The following is a 22,849-nucleotide window of genomic DNA, read 5'->3' on the forward strand; positions in this document are numbered from 1 at the left end:
CAGTAGTTATGAAGGATGCAGAGATATGGGGAGCTTTACTGATGAAAGAAGAGAGCTCAGAGTAGGTGTTCGCCGTGTAAGGGTGGGGGCATAGGAAGGGGAGGAGGAGGGTTAGAGGGGGAAGGTATGGGTGCGTTATAGGTTGTTTTGTGGGGGGCTCTTTATAACAAAGGGGAGTAGCAAGTGTAAGGATGTTTATGGCAATGTTAGATGGCGATAGTGTACAGAGCATGGGAATAATGTTGGATTCCTGCATGTTGGTCACGATGCATCCTGGTGAAGCGTCCATTTGTGTCTAACTTTTTCCACATATGATGAGATGATATAATTTGCCAGTGCACAGAATCTAAAAGAATCCCTTAAGGCTGCAGAGTTGTTAATTGCCCAGAAGGCCTGAGATCACATTAGCCAACTATAAACTTGACTGCTTTTGTTGCACATGTCTGTTATAGTGGAGACTTTGAGAGTGAGAGACCAAGCTGAAACAGAGTTGGGCAGACCTACACATAGCAGGCGAGCAGGCAACATATTGAGGACTGGTGTGTTCTAGTAGCGTTGAGCTCGAGAGACTGGAAGCTATCAGCACTTCACAAGGCAGAGATTGACCAATAATCAAAGAGCAATGCTCAGTCTACAACTGGAGACCGAAAGCAAATGCCTGCAATTGAATTATAACCTCATGGAATCCATGCCTATCTTTAGTCTTTGGGGGATGGGAACATAGACAGTAGGTAGCATCTTGGAGCAGTGGCGAGAAACAAGAAAGAACAGACACACTTACAGACTGTCCTCATTAGGGAGCATGCATTAGATCAAGCTGCAAATATGACACTTGTGTACATTTGAAAGTAAGAGATGTACAGTGTTTGATCCATCAGGACAGAAGGCGTCAGCATGTGTGTGTGCGCGTGTGCGTGCGAGTCTGCGGTCAGCCTTGTCAAACCCCATTTTCTGGACCTTTAGACTGTCCTCTCATTCGCCTCAAACACTGTATAGCTGAATTGAAATATGACCACATTCGCATCCACAGGAGGATTGCCTTTGGCACCTTGTCATGCCTCAGCGGACAACACTTTGGCTACTGTGTAGCAAGAATTCACTGCAGGGTCATCCAACATCCACATTTCACCGTTTGGGCTCTTCCACCTAGTGCCAAACATATTTTTAACATTGTCTGCAGCATCTTTCTTTGAGACAGACAGGGTCAGAATGCCACGCGCACTGTTGGAACACATCTTCTCCCCCAAGGAGCCGTTAATCGGTCGTTGGTATGATCCCTGGTTCTAGTGCTTTGCACAGAGTTGTGGTGGTTCATATATGTACTTGCTGGTATTGTGTACGCTTGGTTCAGGTGCAGGTGGTTCAGGTGCAACATTTGAGTGTTCTCATCCCCCCTATTCACTAAATTGGCCTCTTCTCCAGTCCTCGCCCAAAGCAACCCGTCAGTCTATTCCCCTGTCAGGGTCCTTACAACAGCCTGTAGGGATCTGTATGATTCACCCTGAGGTGCTACTAGAAATCCCTTGCAGGTTAGACATCTGGGCACTGGCAAAAGGGCAAGGCGTCAAACCCAATTATAAGTGTTCCAGTGAGGTTCCCTTGCAATAAACCAACACCGTTACTAACATAAATGGCAAGACAGGCCCTTGAAATCAAATCTTTCCTGTATGCCAACAACGTTTTAGCATGCCTTATTTTTCTGCAGCTGCTGGCTTGCTTATTGACAATTTTAGACATTGTTTAGTTCTAAATATCACATGTTAAATGTAATACTATTAACACAAGACCTAAAACTTCAGTTCCCTGCACCCTAGAAGGGCTGATATGAGCATTGAACTGTGTGCATAATTTCAATAGAATTTGTAAAGAGCCTGTATCTTAGTCAAAGTAACACTAACGCGAGTCCATTTTTCACAGTACACTTTGTTTCCACACACCAAATATCCCTGAAAATAAATGCCAAACAATGGCCGCCCATCAGTACCCAGCCACGTGCGAACCCAATGTCCACAGTTCCCAACATGGGCGTATATAAACAAGGCTGCCCCCCCCCCCCTCACCCCCAACTTTTGTGGCACATGTTGTTCCACTCATTTGTAAGGGGCCCCTTTCATTTCGATGTTAATCCCCCTCCTTCACCTCCCAACATTTTCAGCAAAGTTACTCCAGTGGTTCCCAAAGTAAATCTCCATGGACAGGAGGAGCCAATCAGGCCTTGGTATCTATGTCTGATTATTCCACTCGGACCCCTGCTGTTTTTAACGGTTTCATTATTTAGATCTCCAGTGCCTGTTGGCACCGTATTTTAGAATCACACAACCACTACATGATTGATAGCATAAGACCAAGTGCAGATAGAAATAAATAGCGAAATGGAAGTAAATAGTATCGCCAATACTCACAACGAGGGGTTTCCGAATATAGGAACGTAATTGACTAAAGGCAATGCCATAAAGTAGAGTTTGCTAAGAAGCAAAACAATGTAGGGACATATTTGACTTAAAAAAATATTTTGGGCGAATTTTTTTCAGGGGTATTAGCACATAGTATCGGGAAGAAATTGCCCACATGACCCCATTTGGAGGCAGAGATATGCTGCACCACATTCCCAAGGGTCTGGTCTTCCTACTATTATGTGTCCCCTTTCTATTGCAACAAGCCTGGTCTATCAAACCTGATGCACTTCTCTCCTTCCTGCCTAGCCGTTCTCCACACTTTTTAACTTTGTGCTTCTCCTCATTCTCAAAGCAAATACTGCACAGTTCCATCCAGACTTCATTCTGACTGAAACATGTACTGTTAATTTGACTGTTCTCCATGACCTGTTTTCCCTTACAGCTGAAACCGCTGGGTTGTAACATCATCACCGTTCCCGCCGACAACCACGGCATTATTCCAGAGGCTCTCAGGGAGGTACTTTCCAGGTGGAGACCAGAGGATGTAAGTAAACCTGCAAGCAAGATCCCAAAATTTCTCTACACTATCCCAAATGGCGGAAACCCTACCGGAGTCTCATTAACAACAGAACGCAAAAAAGCAATCTACGAGGTGAGAAACTGGTTTTCATCAAACCAATTAATGAAAAGTGCAACAGTATATTTGTGCATCTGTTCCCCCTATACCTCCTCCCCCCTCAGAATTAATTGCTTCACAGGCTGCTACACCAACACATTTTGCACTATTTTGTCCCGCAGAGACGCTGTTTATAAATTCACCAGTAGGTGGCGTTTTGACATTAAACGAGGCTCCAAGCAACCCTACACTTGTACTTTGTGAACACAAACGGACTGTGAGCAGCAGGAGAGTGTGACTGCCATGTCTCCCGCAGCTGTTTTGCCGGCCATTGTTCTCTAAAATCGGCGAATGCGAGGATGCCTGCCTGCTTAGCCTACTTAGTTTACCATGATTGAGGGGGTACCAGGGTGGTGAATCCCACAACTGGGTAAACCCCTCAACCAACTGGCCACCACGTACCAATACGATTCACTAATGTATTTTTGTTAACTGTTAATGTTACATGTTAAAAGGTATTTATATCGTGCACCGTCACCAACGGAGTTGGTCCCAGGTGCTCTGGCGGATCTGTAAAACAAGAAGGCGGGAGGGTTGGGTTAGTCGGGTGAAGAGGGAGAATGAGAATGAGAGTGAGAAAGGTGGTGTGCTGTTGGTGGCTTCATTTCGGTTTACACTGTGCGCTGAGCTTTGGAGTGAGTATTGGACCGGAGCGAGACCTTGTGTGCTGTTGATGCTGTTTATCTGTTGGTAGTTTGTTGTTGATGCCGTGTGGTAAAGTGCGTGCGGTTTGCTGGGCGAGAGATGTTTGTGTGAGTTTTGGGGTGAGTTAGGTATGCATAGATTTGAAGGATGGGTTAGTGGGGTGTGCGTCCGAGTTACGGTACATCTTGTTCGATTTAATTTGTATTCCTGTGGGTGGGGTTAGTTGCAGCTTTCCTTTGTTAACCGTCTGAGTTTTGTGGATGTTGGCGCAGCGCGCACCCTGCTGTATTCTAATGAGCTTTGTATAATGATGATGGTTAAATCTATTCTCCCCCTCAGGTGTAGGAGCTGAGGATTGGATGCTCCCTATTCCCTTGCTATCTAGTGTGACGTACGTCTGTTGGGGCTAGAGTGTGGTTCAGGGCATGGGTGCTATTGATAATCCTCCAAGTCCTTCCGTCTTGGTCTGCCTATGTAGTAAGTCTTTAGTGTCCTCCTATCATGGCTATCAGTTTGTAGTTTGGTATGTCATGGAGTGTCTTCCTTAGGTTCTGTTTGTAGTCGATTGCTTGGTGGGAGCCGGGATCGGTATCTTCTTCCATCATTGTTTTAGCTGTGCGTTTGTCCCTGTGGGCGGTGTTCTAGTTATGCAGTGAAGAGCCAGGAATTTGCGCAGTTTCTTGAATAGTAGGTGGTTTCTTGTGTTGCAAATGTTCTTTGGTAAGTCGTTCCAAGTTTTCGGTGCCTGGTGAAAGAAAGAAGATCCTCTGAGTTTTCTTTTGTTGTAGGGTTTCGGTTCCAGGCGGATGTCATTGCTTGATCTGAGTGTTCTTGTTGGTTGATGTAGGCGTAATTTGTCTCTCCGGAACTCTGCGCCTTGGTTGTGTATTGCTCTGTGCATGATGATTTTCTTTGCTGTTTTATTGGTTGTTTTTATTGGTAGACTTGAGGAGAACCACCTCCGGTTCCGGAAGCACCTCAAAACCTTCCTCTTTGCCTCTGCTTTCTCTCCCCCTCTCCCCTGCTAATACTACTGAAACTGCACTGAATCTGCAACTGGGCCATTCACCGTTCTCGGCCCAGCCACTCTCCCCTGCACTGCCTCCACGGCAACCCCTGTACTACGGGACTGTGTCTGTATCCATACAGCCCCCCTTCCCAGCACTTGTCTGCACTTACCTCGCACTTGCCACCAGCTTGCCCTTGTTATTTATCCTCTATGCTGTATGCTAATAACCCTGTACTGCACTTTCCCCTCCCCCTTTCCACCATGCACTTTTCCCTTCCCCTCTACCCTTGCACTTGCGCAATCTGAATGACACCTGGCCTAGTAAAATCGTTGTCTGTCTCCCCTTGTTCCCCCCCCTGCCTCGTCGCGCCTTGAAACACTTGTGTATAGGCGCGTTACAAATGCCTTATCATATCATATCATATATCATATCATATATGAATGCAGTGTTTTAGCACCAGTGTGATGTGTTCTCTTCGGGTAGTTTGAGAAGCAGTCAGGCTGCTGCATTTTGTATGAATTGTATTTTTTTTTTAAGTCGTTCAGGCATACCAAGGTATAGGCTATTGGCGTAGTCTACTCTGGACATTACTAGAGCGATTATGGTAAGTGTTTTGTGGGGGAATGACAGGAACAATGGGATCCTTTTTGCTGCTCGCAGGAGAAAGCAGCATTTCTTGAGTATGAGTAGGGCGTTAAGTTGAGTATCTAGAGTAAGATTGTTGTCCATCAGGACCCCCAGGTTTTTTACAATCGCCGCTGCGGTTGTACCGAGTTCCCTTGGCCAAGGGATGTAATGGTTGTCTCCTCTGTTTTTTGTGATGATCATTATTTCTGTTTTGCCTGGGTTGATTTTGAGGTAGTTCGAGTTCATCCAGTTGAAGACATCACAAAGGCAGTTCTCTAGTGTTGTGTTTTCTTCTTGAGTGTCTTGTATTTTGAAGATTACTTGTGTGTTGTCGGCGTAGTTGTACCAGGTGAGGCCATGTCTTTTGATGATTTTGATTAGTATAGATAGGTAGATGTTGAATAATAGCAGGGAGAAGGAAGATCCTTGTGATACTCCGCATGTGGAGTCTCTTGGGTTGGATTTGAAAGGTTTCATTCATATGGTTTCCATTCTGTTTGTTAGGAAGGATTTGATCCACAGTAGGGTGGTGTCTGTTATTCCCAGTCCTTCTAATCTTGTTGTGAGGATGTCGTGGTTAACTGTGTCGAATGCTGCGGCTAGGTCTAGAAGTATCATGGCGGTACTGTTGTCTGAGTCTGCATTTGCTTTTAGGTCATCCCATATTTAGAGGAGAGCTGATTCTGCTCCTCTCATTGGTCTGAAACCAACTTGTGCCTGGTCTAGTAGGCAGGGCTCTTCTATGAATTCTTGGGTTGTTTTGTATATGCAAATTTCGACCAGTTTGGCCATGTACGGGATGTTGGAGATGGGTCTGTAGTTGGAGAGGTCCTCTAAGTTTCGTGCTGTATCATTGAGTAGCGGCCTGATGTACGCTGCTTTGAAAGAATGTGGCACTTTCCCTGTTGCTATTAAATGGTAGAGGACAGTCTTGTGGTATTCCATGGGAGTTCCTTGTTTGAGAATTGATTTCTATATGTCCTGGGTCCAGGGGTCCTCAGGAGAACCTGATGTGTTGCTTTGATTTACCAGTTTGACAAATGTCTCCACTGATATTTCTGGATAGCTTCATAGTTTGTTCGGATATTCCTCGTGAGGGTAGGTGGGATCCGTAGTATGATTGCGTGGTCTGCTTTGTATGGTTTGATGGATGGTAATTTTGTTTTTGAAGTGGTCTGCAATGGTATTGGTGTGTTGTTGCAGCCAGGTGGATTTTTTATTTCATTTATGTTTTCGATGAGTTCTTTTTGGGTGTTTGGTGCTTTGAAGATTCGGTTGTCGTAGTATTTCCTCTTCGCTATTTGTATTTCTTTTTTGTATGAGCGGATATGTTGTAGAAATGTCAGTTTATTTGCAGTGTTGTTTTTGATCCTCAGTTCTAGTTTTCGTTTTTTCTTTTCATGACGCTGAGTAGTGGGGTGAAACATTTTGCCATTGCTCTTTTACGTGAAGGAGTGAAAGGTTTTTCTTTGGCGATGTTGTCGATAGTTGTTACGATCCAGGTGTGGAGTAGGGCTTTTTATTTTGTCCAGGTCAGCTTCTTCGATAATTGTTGCTTGCGGTTTGCTGGATTCCAGAAGTTCAGTTAGGTTGGAGTTTTTGATGGTTCTCCAGTTTCTTTTCATGGTGATCAGTGGTTTGTCTTGTTGCTTGTTTATTGTAGTGGTCATTGTGATTATGAAAGGAATGATGAGGTGGTTGCTCCAGAGTATTTGAATTGGGGCTGCCGTGGTAATGAGTTCTTTATTGGCGAAAATAGCGTCAAGTGTATGTGCTGCCGAGTGGGTTGCTCCTTTGACTAGTTGTTGTAGATTCATTGCTGCTAGTTGGGTGGTTAGAGATGTTTGTGTGGTTGTAGTTTCTTCATCGAACCAGATGTTTAAATCTCTAAGGATGATCAGATGATTATTCTTGATGGCTAGGATGGTGAAGGCATCTATGAAGGTTGCCTCGTAGGTTGGTGGTCTGTATACCAGTATGAATTTCAGGTTTGTTTTGGGGTTTACTGATAGGCATAGGATTAAGGATTCCCATTTATCGAGGTTTAATGGGTCTTCCAAATTGATAGCCAAGTGTTCCTTGTGGATGATTGCCAGCCCCCCCCCCTCTTTTGGTTTTTCTGTTCGCTTGGGTGCATTTGAAGTTTTCAGGCAGGTTGAGGGTGATCTTGTAATTGTCGTCTAGCATGTTTCAGTTACAAATAGGATGTCGATACCTCCGTCACACAGAAGGTCATATATTTCGGTGCCATGTTTGGACATTGACCTTGCGTTGATTAAATTACCGTGGATCTTTTTGGTGTGGTTTTGTTTATTAGTTGTTCCTTGTTTTGGATTGTAGTTGTTCAGTCAGGGTGTTTCTGTATTGACGCTGATTGTATGAAGATCAGCGAAGGCCGCTTCTTTAGTGAAGCGGTCCGCTAGATTGATAGCAGTGCTGTTCAATCCCAGTGCTTCTCTTGTGGTGCTGATTGGTTGAAGATCAGTGATGGCTTCTTCTTCATTGAATCAGTGTTAGGTTAATGGTTGAGTTGTTGGTTACGAGGGCTTCGTCGTATTGTCTGTTATGTTGTGGGTATTGATGGTGCCGTACTGTTCTTGTGATGTATGGGTTGAGGGGGTTGGAGTCTTCCTACTCTCTTAATGGTTGCTCACGTCTTTTTTCCGGGTGTTTGGGGGGATTCTTTGCTTGTCTCGACATGTCAGGGTCGTTGAGGTGTCGAGGCTTCGTGGTTGTCGCGAGGTATGGTGTAAGATATAAGGATTTTTCTCTTACATAGTTTGTTCTGATGATAGCGGTGTTAGGCGGGTGTTTTCCGCATTTGAGGCCACTTATACTGGGGGCAGTTGGATTTGTGTATCCGTGTCCCTTGCTGTATGATCTTGTTCTTTCACAAGGCCCTTTCTGCGTCGGGCATTTTGGTTCTCGGTGCAGAGATAACAGGGCAAGTGGTCCTCAGTGATGTCTTGTGCTAGTACAGTATTGATGTTTCCTCTAATCTTGAAATGCTTGGATGCTCTCGGGTGCCTTCTGTCCTTCCTGTTGCTGGCTTAGGTGCGTTTCCTCCAGGTGCATCATAAGGGGGATTTCGGGGGAGTACTGGGTGTTCGGCGCTGTTGGGCGGTCTAGGACTCAGTTAAGATAGGTAACAGTGGGTTCTCACGGTTGTTGGTGGTAGGGTGATTGGACCTTGGTTTCACAGATGTTATGATAGAGAATGGCACGCAGTGCTTAACGCCTCAAATGGGGACTTGGACGGCGAGAGAGAGGCCCGTGTTTGAAATGGTCTTAGGTAGTAGTTCGAATAGCTAGTTTTGAGACCCCTTGATAACTATCACAGTGTGGACCCTTCTGGGTGTGAATCAAGTTAATCTCAACAAATTCACCAGTGTGCGGCGCAGGTCAGCAACTACAATACTATAGCAGTGTGTAGCAGGCTGGCAATTACAATACTATCACAGTGTGGACCCTTGGTGTGAATCAAGTTGATCTAAACAAATTTACCAGTGCACAATGCAGGCTTGCTATGGCAGTGTGGAGCAGGCTAGCAATGACAATACTCACACTGTGTGGAACAGGCTAGTAATCACAGTGCAATCACAGTGTGGCCGTTCTAGATGTGAATCAAGTTAATCTCAACAAATTCACTGGTGTGCGACACAGGCTAGCAATTACAGTGCCTAGGCGGTGTGGAGCAGGCTAGCAATTATATTTCTATCAAACTCTGGACTCTTCTGGGTGTGAATCAAGGTAGACTCAACAAATTCCACTAGTGTGCGACGCCAGCCAGCAATTTTAATACTATCACAGTGTGGAGCAGGCTAGCAATCACAGTGTGGAGCAGGCTAGCAATCATAGTACTATCACAGTGTGGAGCGGGCTAGCAATCACAGTACTATCACAGTGTGGAGCAGGCTAGCAATCACAGTACTATCCCAGTGTGAAGCAGGCTAGCAATCACAATACCATCACAGTGTTGACCCTTCTAGATGTGACAGTCTCAACAAATTCATCAGTGTACGACGCAGGCTAGTAACTACAATACTATCACAGTGTGGAGCAGGCTAGCGATTACAATGCTATGGCAGTGTGGAGCAGGCTAGCAATTACAATACTATCAGTGTGGACCCTTCTAGGTGTGAATCAAGTTAGTCTCAACAAAATCACTGGTGTGCGACGCAGGCTAGCAGTTACATTGCTATGGCGGAGGGGAGCAGGCTAGCAATTATTTCTATCACACACTGGACCCTTCTAGATGTGAATCAAGTTAGTCTCAACAAATTCACTAGTGTGCGACGCCGGGTAGCAATTTCAATACTATCAAAGTGTGGAGCAGGCTAGCAATCACAGTACTATCACAGTGTGCAGCAGGCTAGTGATTACAGTGCTATGGCAGTGTGGACCCTTCTAGGTGTGAATCAAGTTGATCTCAACAAAATTCACTAGTGTGCAACGCAGGATAGAAGTTACAATGATATCACAGTGTAGTTTATTTTATTAAGTGTTAGTGGATCCAGAGAGTAGTAGTTGCTCTATCCTTCACCTTGGCCACTCCTACCTTGGTGGTTGCGGCTGGTTGACGGCTGGCCACTGGCTTCCCCTGCCGACACCTGCAGACACTTTCTGGAGCTGCCTCTGTTGGAGCCGCCCTTTGCCTTGGGGCCCTTTGCTGCAGTGGCTGCCAGGCAGAGGGCTGCCCTGGGAGGTTCAGTTATGACCAAGCAAGGACCGATCGGGGTCAATGGGGCGAGTTGGGAGACGGGGGAAGGGATAGGGAAGGCGAGGATCGTGGGCCGGGGCTAAGGCTGACAATCAAGGCCAATTCCTTGAGAAACTAGGCCCAGGAGGGTCTCTGGCCTAAATTACCTCACCTGCTGCAGCTCACGCTGGATACAAAGTGAGCAGGGAGATGCTAGTGATTACACACAGCAAGGTTTCCAGAAGGAGACAATCAGGGTCCATGGAGCAGGTTGGGAGGTGGGAGGAGGGAGGGAGGGTTAGGGAAGTGGAGGTGCTGGGGACTGCGAGGGTCGCAGGCCGGGGCTAAGGTTGACAATCGAGGCCAATTCCTTGAGAAACCAGGCCCAGGAGGGTCTCTGGCCTAATTATGTTATCAGAGCCGGCCTTAGTGGCGGGCAGGCCGAGTGACCGCCTAGGGCGCCATGCCCCGCCCCAGGGTGCTACTAGCACCCGCCACACCAGGTCGCGGGGAGTCTTTTAAGAGCCCCCCCGAGCTGGCGTAGTGGGAGAAGGCGCGACAGGCGCCCCTTTGTTATTAAAAGCGCCCGCGGTGGCAGGGCCTAATCACATGATAATTACGTCTCCGCTCCGACACAGGGGCGAGGAGGTTTTCATTGGAATAAGGCGCTCATGCATTAGCATGTATGAGTTCCTATTCCAGGGAGGGACAAAACAAATGTGGTGCTCCTGCCCCCCCTCCTTCTCCCCCCCCAACCCCCTCGCCATCCCCACCAATTCGCTTAGGGCACTGCTGCCTCTAAGGCCGGCCCTGTATGTTATTTATTATTTGTTTAAATGTATCCCTTGTGGATTTTTTCATTTCTTTTTTCTCAAATCTTTATTTGGTGTGGAAAATGAGCACAAGATGCCTACAAATGTTTGCATTTGTTGTTACTTATTGTTTTTTCTTTATGGAAGGTGCAAGAAGCCAGAGGAAGGCCAAAAGCGCTTGAGAGACCCTGGCAGACCTGGAGGATAGAAAACCGCCCTGACACTGGCCCAGTGAGGTCCAGAGGAGACTGCTATCCTCTCGTCTCGGGAGGATACCTTAGGGGCAACATGCTCACCTTGGAAGCAAGATGACACAGAGCAACACAGGTTCAATCCTCGGGTCCGCGCTTAGAAACCTCTGGGTATTAAGCGTGTTAGAAATAACTAATCATATATCATATCAATCATATCATATCACTCTGGAGAGGGAGCTGTACCTCCAGAAGGCAAGACATGGGGCAGCTGGGGTTGCCTGGTGGTACCCATAGCAAGACTCTTCCCCTGAGCCAGGCCGGCGAACCCAAGTCTGTGAGGGCCAGGTGGAGAGACCCTGACCTCAGAACAACATCCCCTTTATCTCTTGCAGGCAGCTCCCAATGCCAGTAAATGCCATTTTGGGGAGGTGTGAAGTCGGAGCAAAATGGGCCCAGCGCATTCTGTGACTAGAAGTCCCAAGACCTTTTTTTCTGAATTGAGAATTTTTAAAGGGAGCTTGAGCCAGCCTGAGGGAAGCCTTCTCAGTGAGCTGTGAATCGTGAAGGGAGGCCTGAACCCGACTGAGGGAAGCCTTCGATGAGAACTGTGCTACATGAGAGAAGACTCGAGCCCAGCTGTGGGAAGCCTTCATTGTGAGCCTTGCCGAACAAAGCAGCACCAGTAAAGACAGCACAGCCGGTGAGTCGAAGTGAGTGACCTTTGGGAGGCTAGGAAAAGGTACCATATACAGAGTCGTCTGGCACCACATGGGTGCTCATTCGAAGGTCTCTGTTAGGTATCCAACTGAGAGTGTAAGATTGTGAACTGTGAAATCAAAGTGGTCCTGCAATGGGTCAAGCTAAACCCTGTGCGCATTCGAAAGTCTTCGATAGCTAGTACGAACTGCAATTGGTCCAAGCCCGACTGAGGGAGACTAATTGTCAAAAGGGATCTGAACCCTACTCAGGGGGATCCAGGGTGAACTGTGAGTCACCTGACAAAAGATATTCTATAGGCATTGGAGAGGAGGATCTGATCCCAGAAGAGGGGGATCCACGGTGAAAAGTGAATCGTCCTACTTGAATAGTTGGAAAGGAACTTTTCATTTGTTTGATACATAAGGCCCCCTGAATCAAGAATACTTTTGAAAACTTAAGAGACTTGGTCATAGAAGGTCCTGATGTTAGAAATGGAACTATATCCTTGTGCTGCATAAGCCAGAATGTGTGCTTTGATTGAGTGAACTGTCTTGCCCCGTGCTGAAAATGTGGGGAAGGGAGGCCAACGGCCCAATCATCCCGACCTATCATTTTGTGAACACTTCTTTCTTTTTCATGAACTTTCCCCCACACTATTTGTAAATTAGTAGTAAGGATTGGCAATACGTTTTTTAGTATAGGCCCTTTTATGTTGACAAGACTCCACGAGGACTGCATTCTTTATTATTTGGTGCTCGTAGCTTGCTCTCATCTTTAGATTTGGGTTTAGATAAGCGTTCATCACACCCTTGTTAAAGTTCAATAAACGCCCTTGAACTGTGGTCACTTGTGTCTGTCTTACTTCGATACCATGCCTTCTTTACACAGTCCTGTTCTGGATTAGTTGCAGAGGGCGTAGAGTAGAAGAAGGCAGGTTGAGATAGAGGCTGTTGCAGTAGTCCAGCCTAGAGAAAACCAGGGCTCTGGAGATGTTGATCCTCTGAAGGAAAGTGAGAAAAGGAAGGATACCTCTGAGGAGGTGCAGCTGATGGTGGGGCTTCTTCGAGAGGTCTGTGATGTGACGGGAGAAGGAGAGAGTGGAGTCGAAGATGACCCCATGTTTTTTTTGTCTCCCAGGAAGGCGTAGAGAGGGCCCAAGGAGGGGTGCCAGAGTAAAATAGGGGGAATGCGGAAGAAGGGGCCCCAATGAGGAGGATCTCTGTCTTGCTGGCATTGAGGCAGAAATCGTTGCAGGCGCACCATTCCTGTATCGCAGATAGTCAGGAATGAGCGAGAGAAGAGAGGAGAGGAGGCAGAGGGGAGCCTGAAGGAGAGCGGAGTGTCATCCACATAGCACTGAAAGTTAGAGGAGAATGTAGAGATGAGGTGGGCCAAAGGGGCCACATAAAGGTTGAAAAGCCAGGGAGAGAGGTTGGAGACATAGGGACCACCACATTTGGAGAGAGAGGTGGTGGGGAGAAAGGACCCAAGTTGGACCTGAGAGGGATGGTCCAGGAGGAAGGAACCCAACCAGGTATGGGCCTGATCAGTGATGCCCAGGTTCTCACAGAGATGATTAATCAGGACGGTATGGTTGACCGTGTTGCAAGCAGAGGGAAGATCCAGGAGGATGAGGAGAGAAGGAAGGCAAGAATCAAGATTAGTGAGCAGGTCTTCTTGGGTGTTCAGGAGAGAAGTTTCCTTGCCTCTGGCTGCTCTGAAGCCAGACCGATGGTCATGGAGACAACTAACATATTCAGTGTGGAGAGTGAGCTGAGAGATGGCCAGCTTTTCCAAGAGTTTGCCAAAGAAAGCACTGTTAGAGAAAACGGGGCGTAGTTTGCCAGACAGGAAGGATGGGCAACGGTTTCTTCAGGAGGGGATGCACAAGGAAGTGCTTAAGGGTTGAGGGGAAAGTTCCAGTGGCAAAAGAATGATTGCAGAAATTGTCCAAGGCTGGAGCGAGGGTATCAATGTGGTCGTTGATGGTTCTGGAGGAACAGGGGAGCACCTGCTTGGATGACACTTTTATAGATCGGAAATGTCATCAGAAGTGTTCACAGAAAAAGAGGATAAGGGAGAAGACGGAGAGGAGAGGGAGCCAGAAGAAGGCCAGGAGAGGTGAGGCAGAGGAAGAGGAAAGAGGAGAGAGAGGCCAAGATGTCCTGGGTTTTAGTAGCGAAGTGAGAGGCAAGAGCCGTGCAAAGGGCCTGGGAGGGAACAGGAGAGGTGGAGACTGCAGCAGGTTTGGCCAGCTCCTTGCAGATTTTGAAGAGTTTGGCCATGTTGTTAGAGGCCGCAGAGATGCGGGCTTGGATATTGGGTCTCTTCTTGAACTGTAGAGAGAGTCTGTATTGCCTTTGGAGCGGGTGACAGGCCAGTTTGTCAGAGGATGTGCCAGAGGCCCTCCATTTCCTCTCAGCCACCATACACTTGCTTTTTACGGTGCCAAGGTCGGAGTCTTGCCAAGAGTTGCACTTGGAGGTAGGCTTCAGGTGGATTCTCATTACGGGGGCAAGGACATCAAGATTGTTAGTGATGGAAAGATGCAGGCTGTGAGTCAGCTGCAGGAGTAGGAGGACGAGAGAAAGTATCAGCAAAGGCCTCCACTGACATACGCTTCATGGGCCGGTTGACCAAGAAGGTTGGTGGCAGTGCTGGAGTAGGCTTCACCTGGGGGACAGAGAGTGTCAGGAGGGAGGAGAGCAGAAAGTGGTCATTCCATGAGAGGAGTGGTGAGAGGGTTAGAGAGGGGGATGTTAGAGGAGATGAGGACATCCAAGGTGTGACTGGCAGAGTGTGTTGGACCAGAGGGTAGGGGAGGAGAGAGGGAGAGGGAGAGAAATTATATATATATATATATATATATATATATATATATATATATATAGCATCCAAATGGATGTTGAGGTCTCCAGGTAGGAGAGAAGATGAGGTCAACCCATTCAGAGAGGAAGAGGGTGACCTGGCCAGGTGGCCTGTAGATCGTGCCCACAGTTAGAGAGAGGCCAGGGGAGATAGAGAGCCTGCAGACCAGGCAGTCAAAGGAGGCGTAGGGCTGCATAGGGATGACAGAGGCAGGGACCCACTCTGGAAAGATCAGGGCTACTCCACCCTTAGGACAGTTGGCTCTGGGTTCGGAGAGGATCTTGTAGCCCTCAGGGAGGAGAGTGTAAAAACTTGTGACTGAGCTGGCCATGAACCATGTCACGGGTAGAGCAAGGACATCTTGGATGAGTTCTTCAAGGAGGTGACAGATGTCAGAGGAGTGTTTGACAGCCGAACAAGAGTTGAGAGTAGTGACATGGAGCAGGTTGCCTAATTTGAAACACTTCTGTGGTGGGGTGCAGGCTTGAGGTACGCCCTGCAGAGGTGGTAGAGGGTCCCGAGGGTGGGCAGAGGAGGAAGAGAGTGGCATAAGGACTAGCAGGAGAAGGGAGGATGTTGATAAGACGTGGTAAATACTATCAAAAAGGAGGAGATTGGGCAGAGGGCCCTGGACCAAGACGTTATCTTTATGGTCTTGAAGGAGTGGAAGGAGGCCAAGAGGACCTCCCACCTGATGCCCCCATTAATGGGCGAGGATAAAAATGGAGCGAGAACAGAGACCATGAAGGGTCCATAGGTCTAGAGAGGGAACGTCAAAGATGTAGGTGAGAGTCTGTCTGGAGGAAGCACTGGTGTAGGTATCAGCGATAGGGAGACGAGGATGTCCCTCTTGAACCTCTTCATTCTAGACTTAGTGAGAAGGATAGGGAAGGAGATGGAGTAGCAGTTAGAGAAGATGGGAGAAACAGAGAGCACCATAGGGGATGCGAGGTAGGTGGAGGAGAAGGGAGTGAGAGAAGAGAGACGCACAGCCATGTGCCACACAATTCACAATGCACAGAGTGGGTAAGAGAGCCGGGGTCACAGCACAGGAGGGAACAAATAACTCAAAGCAATGAACGGCCCGCCTTGCGGGCCAGGGGATCTACGGGGAAGCCTTGAGAGACCCTGTCACAGTGCCACAGTTGCCGGAATGCGAAATACCCATATTCAACGTTTTTTATCACGGCACAATACAACACACCCAGATTTAACTTACCTAATGAAAGATCTGAAGCTGCTACACTGGAGCTGTCCTTGGCCTCGGGTCCTTCCCCGAGGGGGCTGCCAGGCAGAGGCTGTCTAGAAGGCCGAAAGAAAAAGGGTACGTTCCACCAACAGTAGGGAGGGAGGGAGGGGAACAGGAAGCAGGGAGGTGAGGTAGGGAGAGGGGGAGCCAGCCTCTGCAGCGCTTGGAGCACCAACAAAAGTAAATTAAACTGTTTCCTCAAGGCAGGAGCCGTGCAAATGTTGAGGCTGAGCTGGAATCACACATCAAAGAAACGATTGGGGCTGCAGTGGCAACACTCACCCAGACAGGAGGACGCCAAGTGCCCATGGCACGCATGGCATACCCAGAATAGATTTGGGACCATGGTTCAAGCCTAGTGATTCCCTCATCAACTGGGTGAACCCTTCAATCATCTAGGCACCATGTTTCATTCCCCACCAACAATTTCATTTGTTGTTTTTGCCACTTCTCTTAAACAGCCATGTGAGCGCCTGGAGACCATGCAAATGGCAGCGGTGCACATTATAAATCATCATAATATAACATATACAGAAGACAGTATTAAGTATACTATTATTTGATTCATTATTGTTTTAATGTTTCCGTTTTTCCACGCATGGCAAAACAGGTTTTTTCAAAAAGGGGTTTTCACACATATCACTCCATTCCCTGTGCTGCAAGAGACAGTTTAGGGGCATGTACTCTATTTTCGGTGTCGCTATAAAAATTAAAATGTAAGCGTAGCTCCTGGGTGAATGGCCTGTATGGTGACCTGCTGCCACCCCCTTGCTCAGAAGCTGCCCTTCCTGGTACATCTTAATCCCTTGCCCCTCACTGGTTCATACCAGACACCTCACGCCTTCTTGTCCTCTTAATTAACACTGAGGGGGAGGGTTGGGGTAAGATAGATGCCCAATTGGATATAGGGGGAAGTCTACAGCTAAAGACTTAATAACTTAATTAACTCAATAGTGAACCCTTTATGTTCCCAGTATTCTCCTAATTCTAGAACATAACATCCAAAAACCTATAATATCAAGTCCTCGCCCCTCCAGAAAATGCCCTTGTCTACAAAGAAATGTCGACATTATCTGGCCAACAGAAATGTCTCAATCCTAAATTTAATGATTCTTTAGCATTGTTGCTAACCTATTCTAATAACATAGGTTTTAAGGATTTGGCCGAAGCAAAAGCTCAAAACCTACCCTTCAAAGTCCATCTGCACTGTAAGGCAAAACAAACTTCTTCCTTGTGTCTCAAGATTTACAACCGACCATCCAGAATTTCAGAATTCACAGCAGGTCCGTTCTGGACCTTCCGCTTTCTGTGTCTCCTATAAGGGTTCTTTCTTCCTTGTTCTTCTTTGTACCAAGAGTGCATGATTCAAAATAGGCTTCTCTCATAAGCCCTTGGATAAAACATAAGCCTTTTGTTGCAGCATTCACAACATGCCTCTCTCGTAGGCTTTGGGTTACAGGACTGTTGTCTCCCCTTGTTTCAGGGTCCTTTGCTTCTTTCTCCCCACTTTGTATCAAGAACACAGGATTCACAATAGACCTCTCTCATAGGCCTTCGGTTTGAGTCTTCAGAACACACCATTCTTAGGCCTTGCGTTAAAGTACTAAACGTAGGCCTCTTTCATAGGCCTCTGATGCAACATTCATAACAGGCCTTGCTACTAGGTCTTGGGTCCAGCATTCACAACAGTTCTCTCTTAGACCTTGGCCCCTCCTGTTGGATCGTGGAGCCTCTTATCTTTCCCCAGGGATTGCAGGTGGAGAGCCCCAGGCTTCATTTCCCCTGAGGAGTTGGGAGGGTTGTGATCCCCTTTCAGGTCAGCCTTCCTTCTCCAGGGTTTCCAGGGCTTAATAGATCACACCGTCATTCCAACATCTCTAGGCTTGCAATGTCTTCCTCCTGGTAGTAGTCATTCCAGGAGTCCTCTCTACATCAGCCTCCCCTTATATCAAGGGAGCATCTCGGCTATGGCTGCTTTCCTCTGGCCCAAGACCCTGTTTGACTAAACACAGCCTTGTTTATACCCATAGGCATCTGGTGCAAGGCACTCCGATTGGTTACCTCCTAGGCTTTTTTGTCTACATCCCTGGAATTGGTTGTACCGGTTGACAACCTTTTTTGTATTTATTTATTTTCTTCTTTTTAAAACAATATTTTCATTGTGTGATTGGTTTGCAAAAGAAAACTTACACAAACATATCATTTAAAGGAAAACAATACTCAAAAGAACATTACCCAGCATTAAAAGGAAAAGACAAGAATGCAACTAACTAAAAACAGTTTAAAATTGTATCTTATATTTAACATAGTTTCACTAATAAGATATATAAGATCCTAAAAACACTCATTCAATATCATTTGTAAAGTGCAATAGTGCTATCATTAAGCCCACAGAAGTAGTGTTATAAAATCTTTCCCTAAGCGCGTCACTTAATATAACCTCTGTGGAGTGTGCATATCGCCCGAAATAGATGTCCTTTTCTCAATTAATGCCACACATTTCAATATCAGGTGTTTTAAAGTCTCAGATTCTACTGTGCAAAATCTACAGCTGGGAGAAACAATGGCCATTAAGATTATCTTTTGTTTTTAAAAAAAAGGTTGAAGCGGAAACACGTGCAGGTCGCTCTACCTACCCCCAATTGCTTGTGAACCAGCTTCTGAACTTGCAGTATTTATCACTGTGCTGTTGAACTTTGACAGAATAGTCCAAATGGTTAGATATTTGGTTGAGTGCCTACATAATATTGGCAGCACATTCGATTTATGTAGATTTAGACGTATTCAGTACTCATATTTTAGTGGCAAATGATATAGACAGCCACTTGTAATGCTCAACTCTAACGAGTGAGCAATGATTTGAGATTCCAGCAAGTGCCACACACACATACAGAACCAAGATGGCGGTTACTTCTGCATGCTTGTGCGTTAGGAGTTGACCGCACTAGTCATTGCAGAACCCATGAATATGGGACAGGTGGCACGCTGCAGTTTCCCTTTGACAGCTGCCGAGATGCCGAAAGGCTAGGTAAGCATACAACACTGCAATTGTGGTACCACCCTTAGGGTCGTAGTATATGCCATACGTGAAAATGACAACACAAACTGATAGTACATAGAATGCATTTTCTCATTTTTGGGTTATTTTGTTCCTATTTTTGGTTATTCGACTGCTGGTTACATTCGGGTGACGCCGACGTTTGTTTATACAATCAAGCTTCATATAGTCACGAGGCAACAGGTAAGCCTAATCAGGTATGATTACATATATTAAGCTTGCAATAGTATGTATTTGAGTCAATGGATGCCGAGCATCTTTAAATTGATAAGCAATTGGTATTTTAATGGCAGTGGCATTTTTACGGCAATACTTCCCGTATATCTTTTTATTTTTTTTATTTTTTGTAGGCAGACGAATTAGAATTTGTGGCACTTTAGCCTCCTAAATATTGGGTAAGTGATTTGGCACTATTATTCTCATGCACATATAAAGAGGTGCAGATAATATACAATTACAAATAATAATTAATAATCTAAAATAAAAAAACAACTAAAAATAATATAATAAAACGAATCATGATGTAATAGAGATCAAACAGTCAGTGCTGTGGTAACAAACAGTATTATTTGCATATTTTAAGGTACAATACCACAGGTAAATATGCTTATACCCAAACCCCATGGTGCATGGTCTGTGAGGCAGACCTCTAATTAGGTGTTACCAAGTAACAAATTTGTCGTAGGTCAAATAAGAATTTGACACTAACTGTGCCATGTTTTTCTTATCTCTCCTCTGTTTCTATGTCTATGGTATGTATTATATTCGACTGCATTTTTCGTGAACTATTTATTTGAAACTTGTGGTGACACATTTTCATTTAATATACATTGATTTGATTTATGTACCTACATGTACATGATTCCCTCTATGTATGGTCCCGCGGTTTTATGCACAATTGCACCAATACTTTGTAACAATTGATTAATTTTTGACCACATATGATTGGATTGCACGCACAGCCTTTGAAAAAGAGCCTTGTTAGCTCGAAATACATGTCAGGCTGTTCATCACAAGAATAAACAATTTTGCATACACACAATCAAACAAAAATGTGTTTGTTATGAAAATGTGTCGGATTATGGCACAGTGTTGTTGTGTACCTTGTTAATAAACGTCTATTGTTCTGTGGTGTATTGGGCAAAATACCCACACTTCACAACTACCCGCTGCCTCTCGAGACTATATATATTTATGTAAGCGCTAGGGCACCCACGCCTTTTTGCCACCTGTTTTCTCTTAGCTTCTGAACTAGCTAGCGACGGCACATCAGCAGAAGCCAGGACACGTGCAGACTTGCAATCTGCTGCTGCAAAAGGGAAAGGACCAGAAAACAAGCTTTCTCTGCCTAAGCCCCAAGACTGTGGAACCTCCTCCCTGTCAGCATCTAACTTGCCCCCACGCACCTACAACTCAGAAAAGAAACCAAGACCCATCTCCCATATCAGCCAGATATAAATTAAACAAGGGGGGTGCGAGAATGTAACCTTGCCTTAGACCACTTTCCGTTATTATTGGTTTCAAAAGATCACCCTGCGCATATATAAATATATATAATTACAAGGCCTGCGGTAGCGGCCGTGTAGTTATGTTTAGGTTGCTGAACCCATAGGAAGAGCACTTTCTGGGCGACTTATAACTTTGTCCCCACTGGATGAATCCTCCCATAACTTTGCAAAAATGTATATGGCCCTGTCAGATTGATTTTGTGAAGTTTTGTGTGGTTTCGTGCCTGGGCGACAAAGTTATAGGGGGTCCCATATGTTGTGGTTTTTTCCCATTGGCGCAATGGAAAAGATTTTTGCTCACAACTACAGCCCAAACCGCTGGATGGACTTGCACCATATTTGTGGCAGGAGCGGCGGCTTGGTCCTGAAAGCGTGCTTTTGTAAATTTGGTGTTAATCTGTCCATTCGTTTTTTTAAAACAGCCATAAAGTAGGAATAAAATGAGTGATATCTGTGGTTTGTCTGCAGACTCCCTTCCCTGTTCGGTCCACGGACGGGCCTTCGATTAGCACCGAGGGCGGCATGATGTCTGCGGACATCGGACGCGATGGTGAAAAGCGTGAGGTGCGTCAGATTTTTGGAAACGCCTATGTTGGTTTTGCAGACAGCCGCCGTTGTCCACAAACACAGCAGTGAAAACATTAAAAAACACAACATTGTACATGTCAAACTAATGAAACAATCCCTGGTGAGGGGCGATGAGGATGGGATGGGACATGGCCTTAAAAAGCCCCAAAAAAACAGGTGGTTTTTCAACTCCGATGTCCGTGAACAGTCCTGAGTTGTTTGGGGTCATATATGCCTATTTCTGCATTACAGGGTTGGTGAAAAGCAGTTTTTGGATGGCTTATAACTTTGGCGCCACTCAATGAAACTGCATGATCTTTGGAGTTTTATCCTAGACCTGTCTCTGAATGGTTCTTGAAAGTGTGGTGCTGTTTTGTCAAGAGGGAAAATATTTTTTTTTAACCATTTTTTATTTTTGGTAGAAGCATAGTCAATTTTAGTTTGGAAATAGTGTCAACAGCGCTCCTCATTTTTTCTTCCCTCTTCCCTTTCCCAATACGTAGCCTTATAGTTATCTATAAGCGCCATTACAGTGGAATTTGCGCAGAAAGCAGATAGATGATAATGCAAATTATCCAGACACTCATCACATAACTTCCTGTGTCGAAGTATTGTGCAAGCTACCGTAAGGTAAGCTATATGATGATCTAGATTTCTTTAACATCTCTCAATGATACGCTGGTGTATGAGTAACTAAGCCTTATAGAGAGGGCCTTGCTCCACGTTTTTTTGATGTGAAGTGGAGATAATTTTCAATATTAAGAGTCCGGTTTCCGTTTGATCAGTCCTATAATCTGACAAGGTTGGAGCATTTGCTAGCTCCTCTGACTCTGTAACCTAAACAGTCTTATGAATGAGGGACTATAATGATTGGTCTTTCTTCCCTTGTCTGTCCACAGGTATCACGTGTCCCCTCTTCGCTGGAGAGCAGTCTGAATGTTATTCTAACTCCAAGAAATCAACTGCTGCCGTATCAGAGGTTCCAACAGTTTACCTCTGAAAAAATTGCTAAGTGTATGGGTCCAGGTGCCTTTACTAAAGCTAGTGCTCACATATTTTTTAATGTGGTAACTGGTAAAATAGGTGTGGAATATTTAATATTCATCTTAAGCATCTAGGTTGTGAGGTGGTAACCACAGTCCCGCCGTGCAAAACGACCAATTGAGACAGACCGTGTTTTTTAGTATACACCCCTGATGAATTTCCCCTGACTGTGTGTGTATGATATGAGTGAGGAATGAAACATGTTGGGTTAAATGGGAGTGAAGTAGTGTGGAAGTTAGTAGCTATTCGAGTTGGATTATTGTTTTCCCTAACCCCATTTTTGTGGTTAGGTTTATTAGTAATAAATTGATTTAGATATTTTTGTGTTGATTGTAATTCCTGATTTTGTAGTTCCCTAGGTTTACATGCACACTTCTGTTTCCCGGTGTACTTACATTGTCACTGGTGTGATTTGGTTGTTTTTCTGTTTTTTTCTTCTTTTTTTCCCCCTATTTTCCTGTTTTACTGTATAAAAATGTATAATAGTTTTTAAGGATCATGCCAGCTTTGATTTAAATGTTGTACTATGCTATGTTGGCATTCTTAAGCTGTATATCTGCCATTGATGGCTTAATAAAATTAACATTGTATATTTGGTTCTATTTCCCTTGTGAAGTATTTATAATGCCCAGCATGTATGCTTCGATATATGTCCAATCGGGCACTCCTATTCTTGCCCTCTAGTTAGTGAGGTTGGACACGTGATACCGTGAGACTTTACTGAGGATCACTTTTTAGTTTTGATTTTTTAGGTGTTCCTAAAGTTAGGGGGCGTTTTGGTCCTCAGTTAAATCCCC

The 22,849-nt window shown here is 45.5% G+C and overlaps 1 protein-coding gene across 4 annotated transcripts in view; it reads left to right on the forward strand.

Annotated features, from left to right (window-relative positions):
• The window catches only part of AADAT (aminoadipate aminotransferase), a 1,031,752-nt gene that overhangs the window by 497,517 nt on the left and 511,386 nt on the right, over window positions 1–22,849 (forward strand). For all 4 annotated transcript variants that reach the window (XM_069631415.1, XM_069631412.1, XM_069631413.1 and 1 more), the window contains exon 6: window positions 2,839–3,048. In XM_069631415.1, the coding sequence (XP_069487516.1) occupies window positions 2,839–3,048 (210 nt within the window). The remainder of the gene's footprint in view (window positions 1–2,838; window positions 3,049–22,849) is intronic.

Source organism: Ambystoma mexicanum, chromosome 6q, assembly GCF_040938575.1.
Source record: "Ambystoma mexicanum isolate Mex_15411 chromosome 6q, UKY_AmexF1_1, whole genome shotgun sequence".
NCBI classification, from domain to species: domain Eukaryota; kingdom Metazoa; phylum Chordata; class Amphibia; order Caudata; family Ambystomatidae; genus Ambystoma; species Ambystoma mexicanum.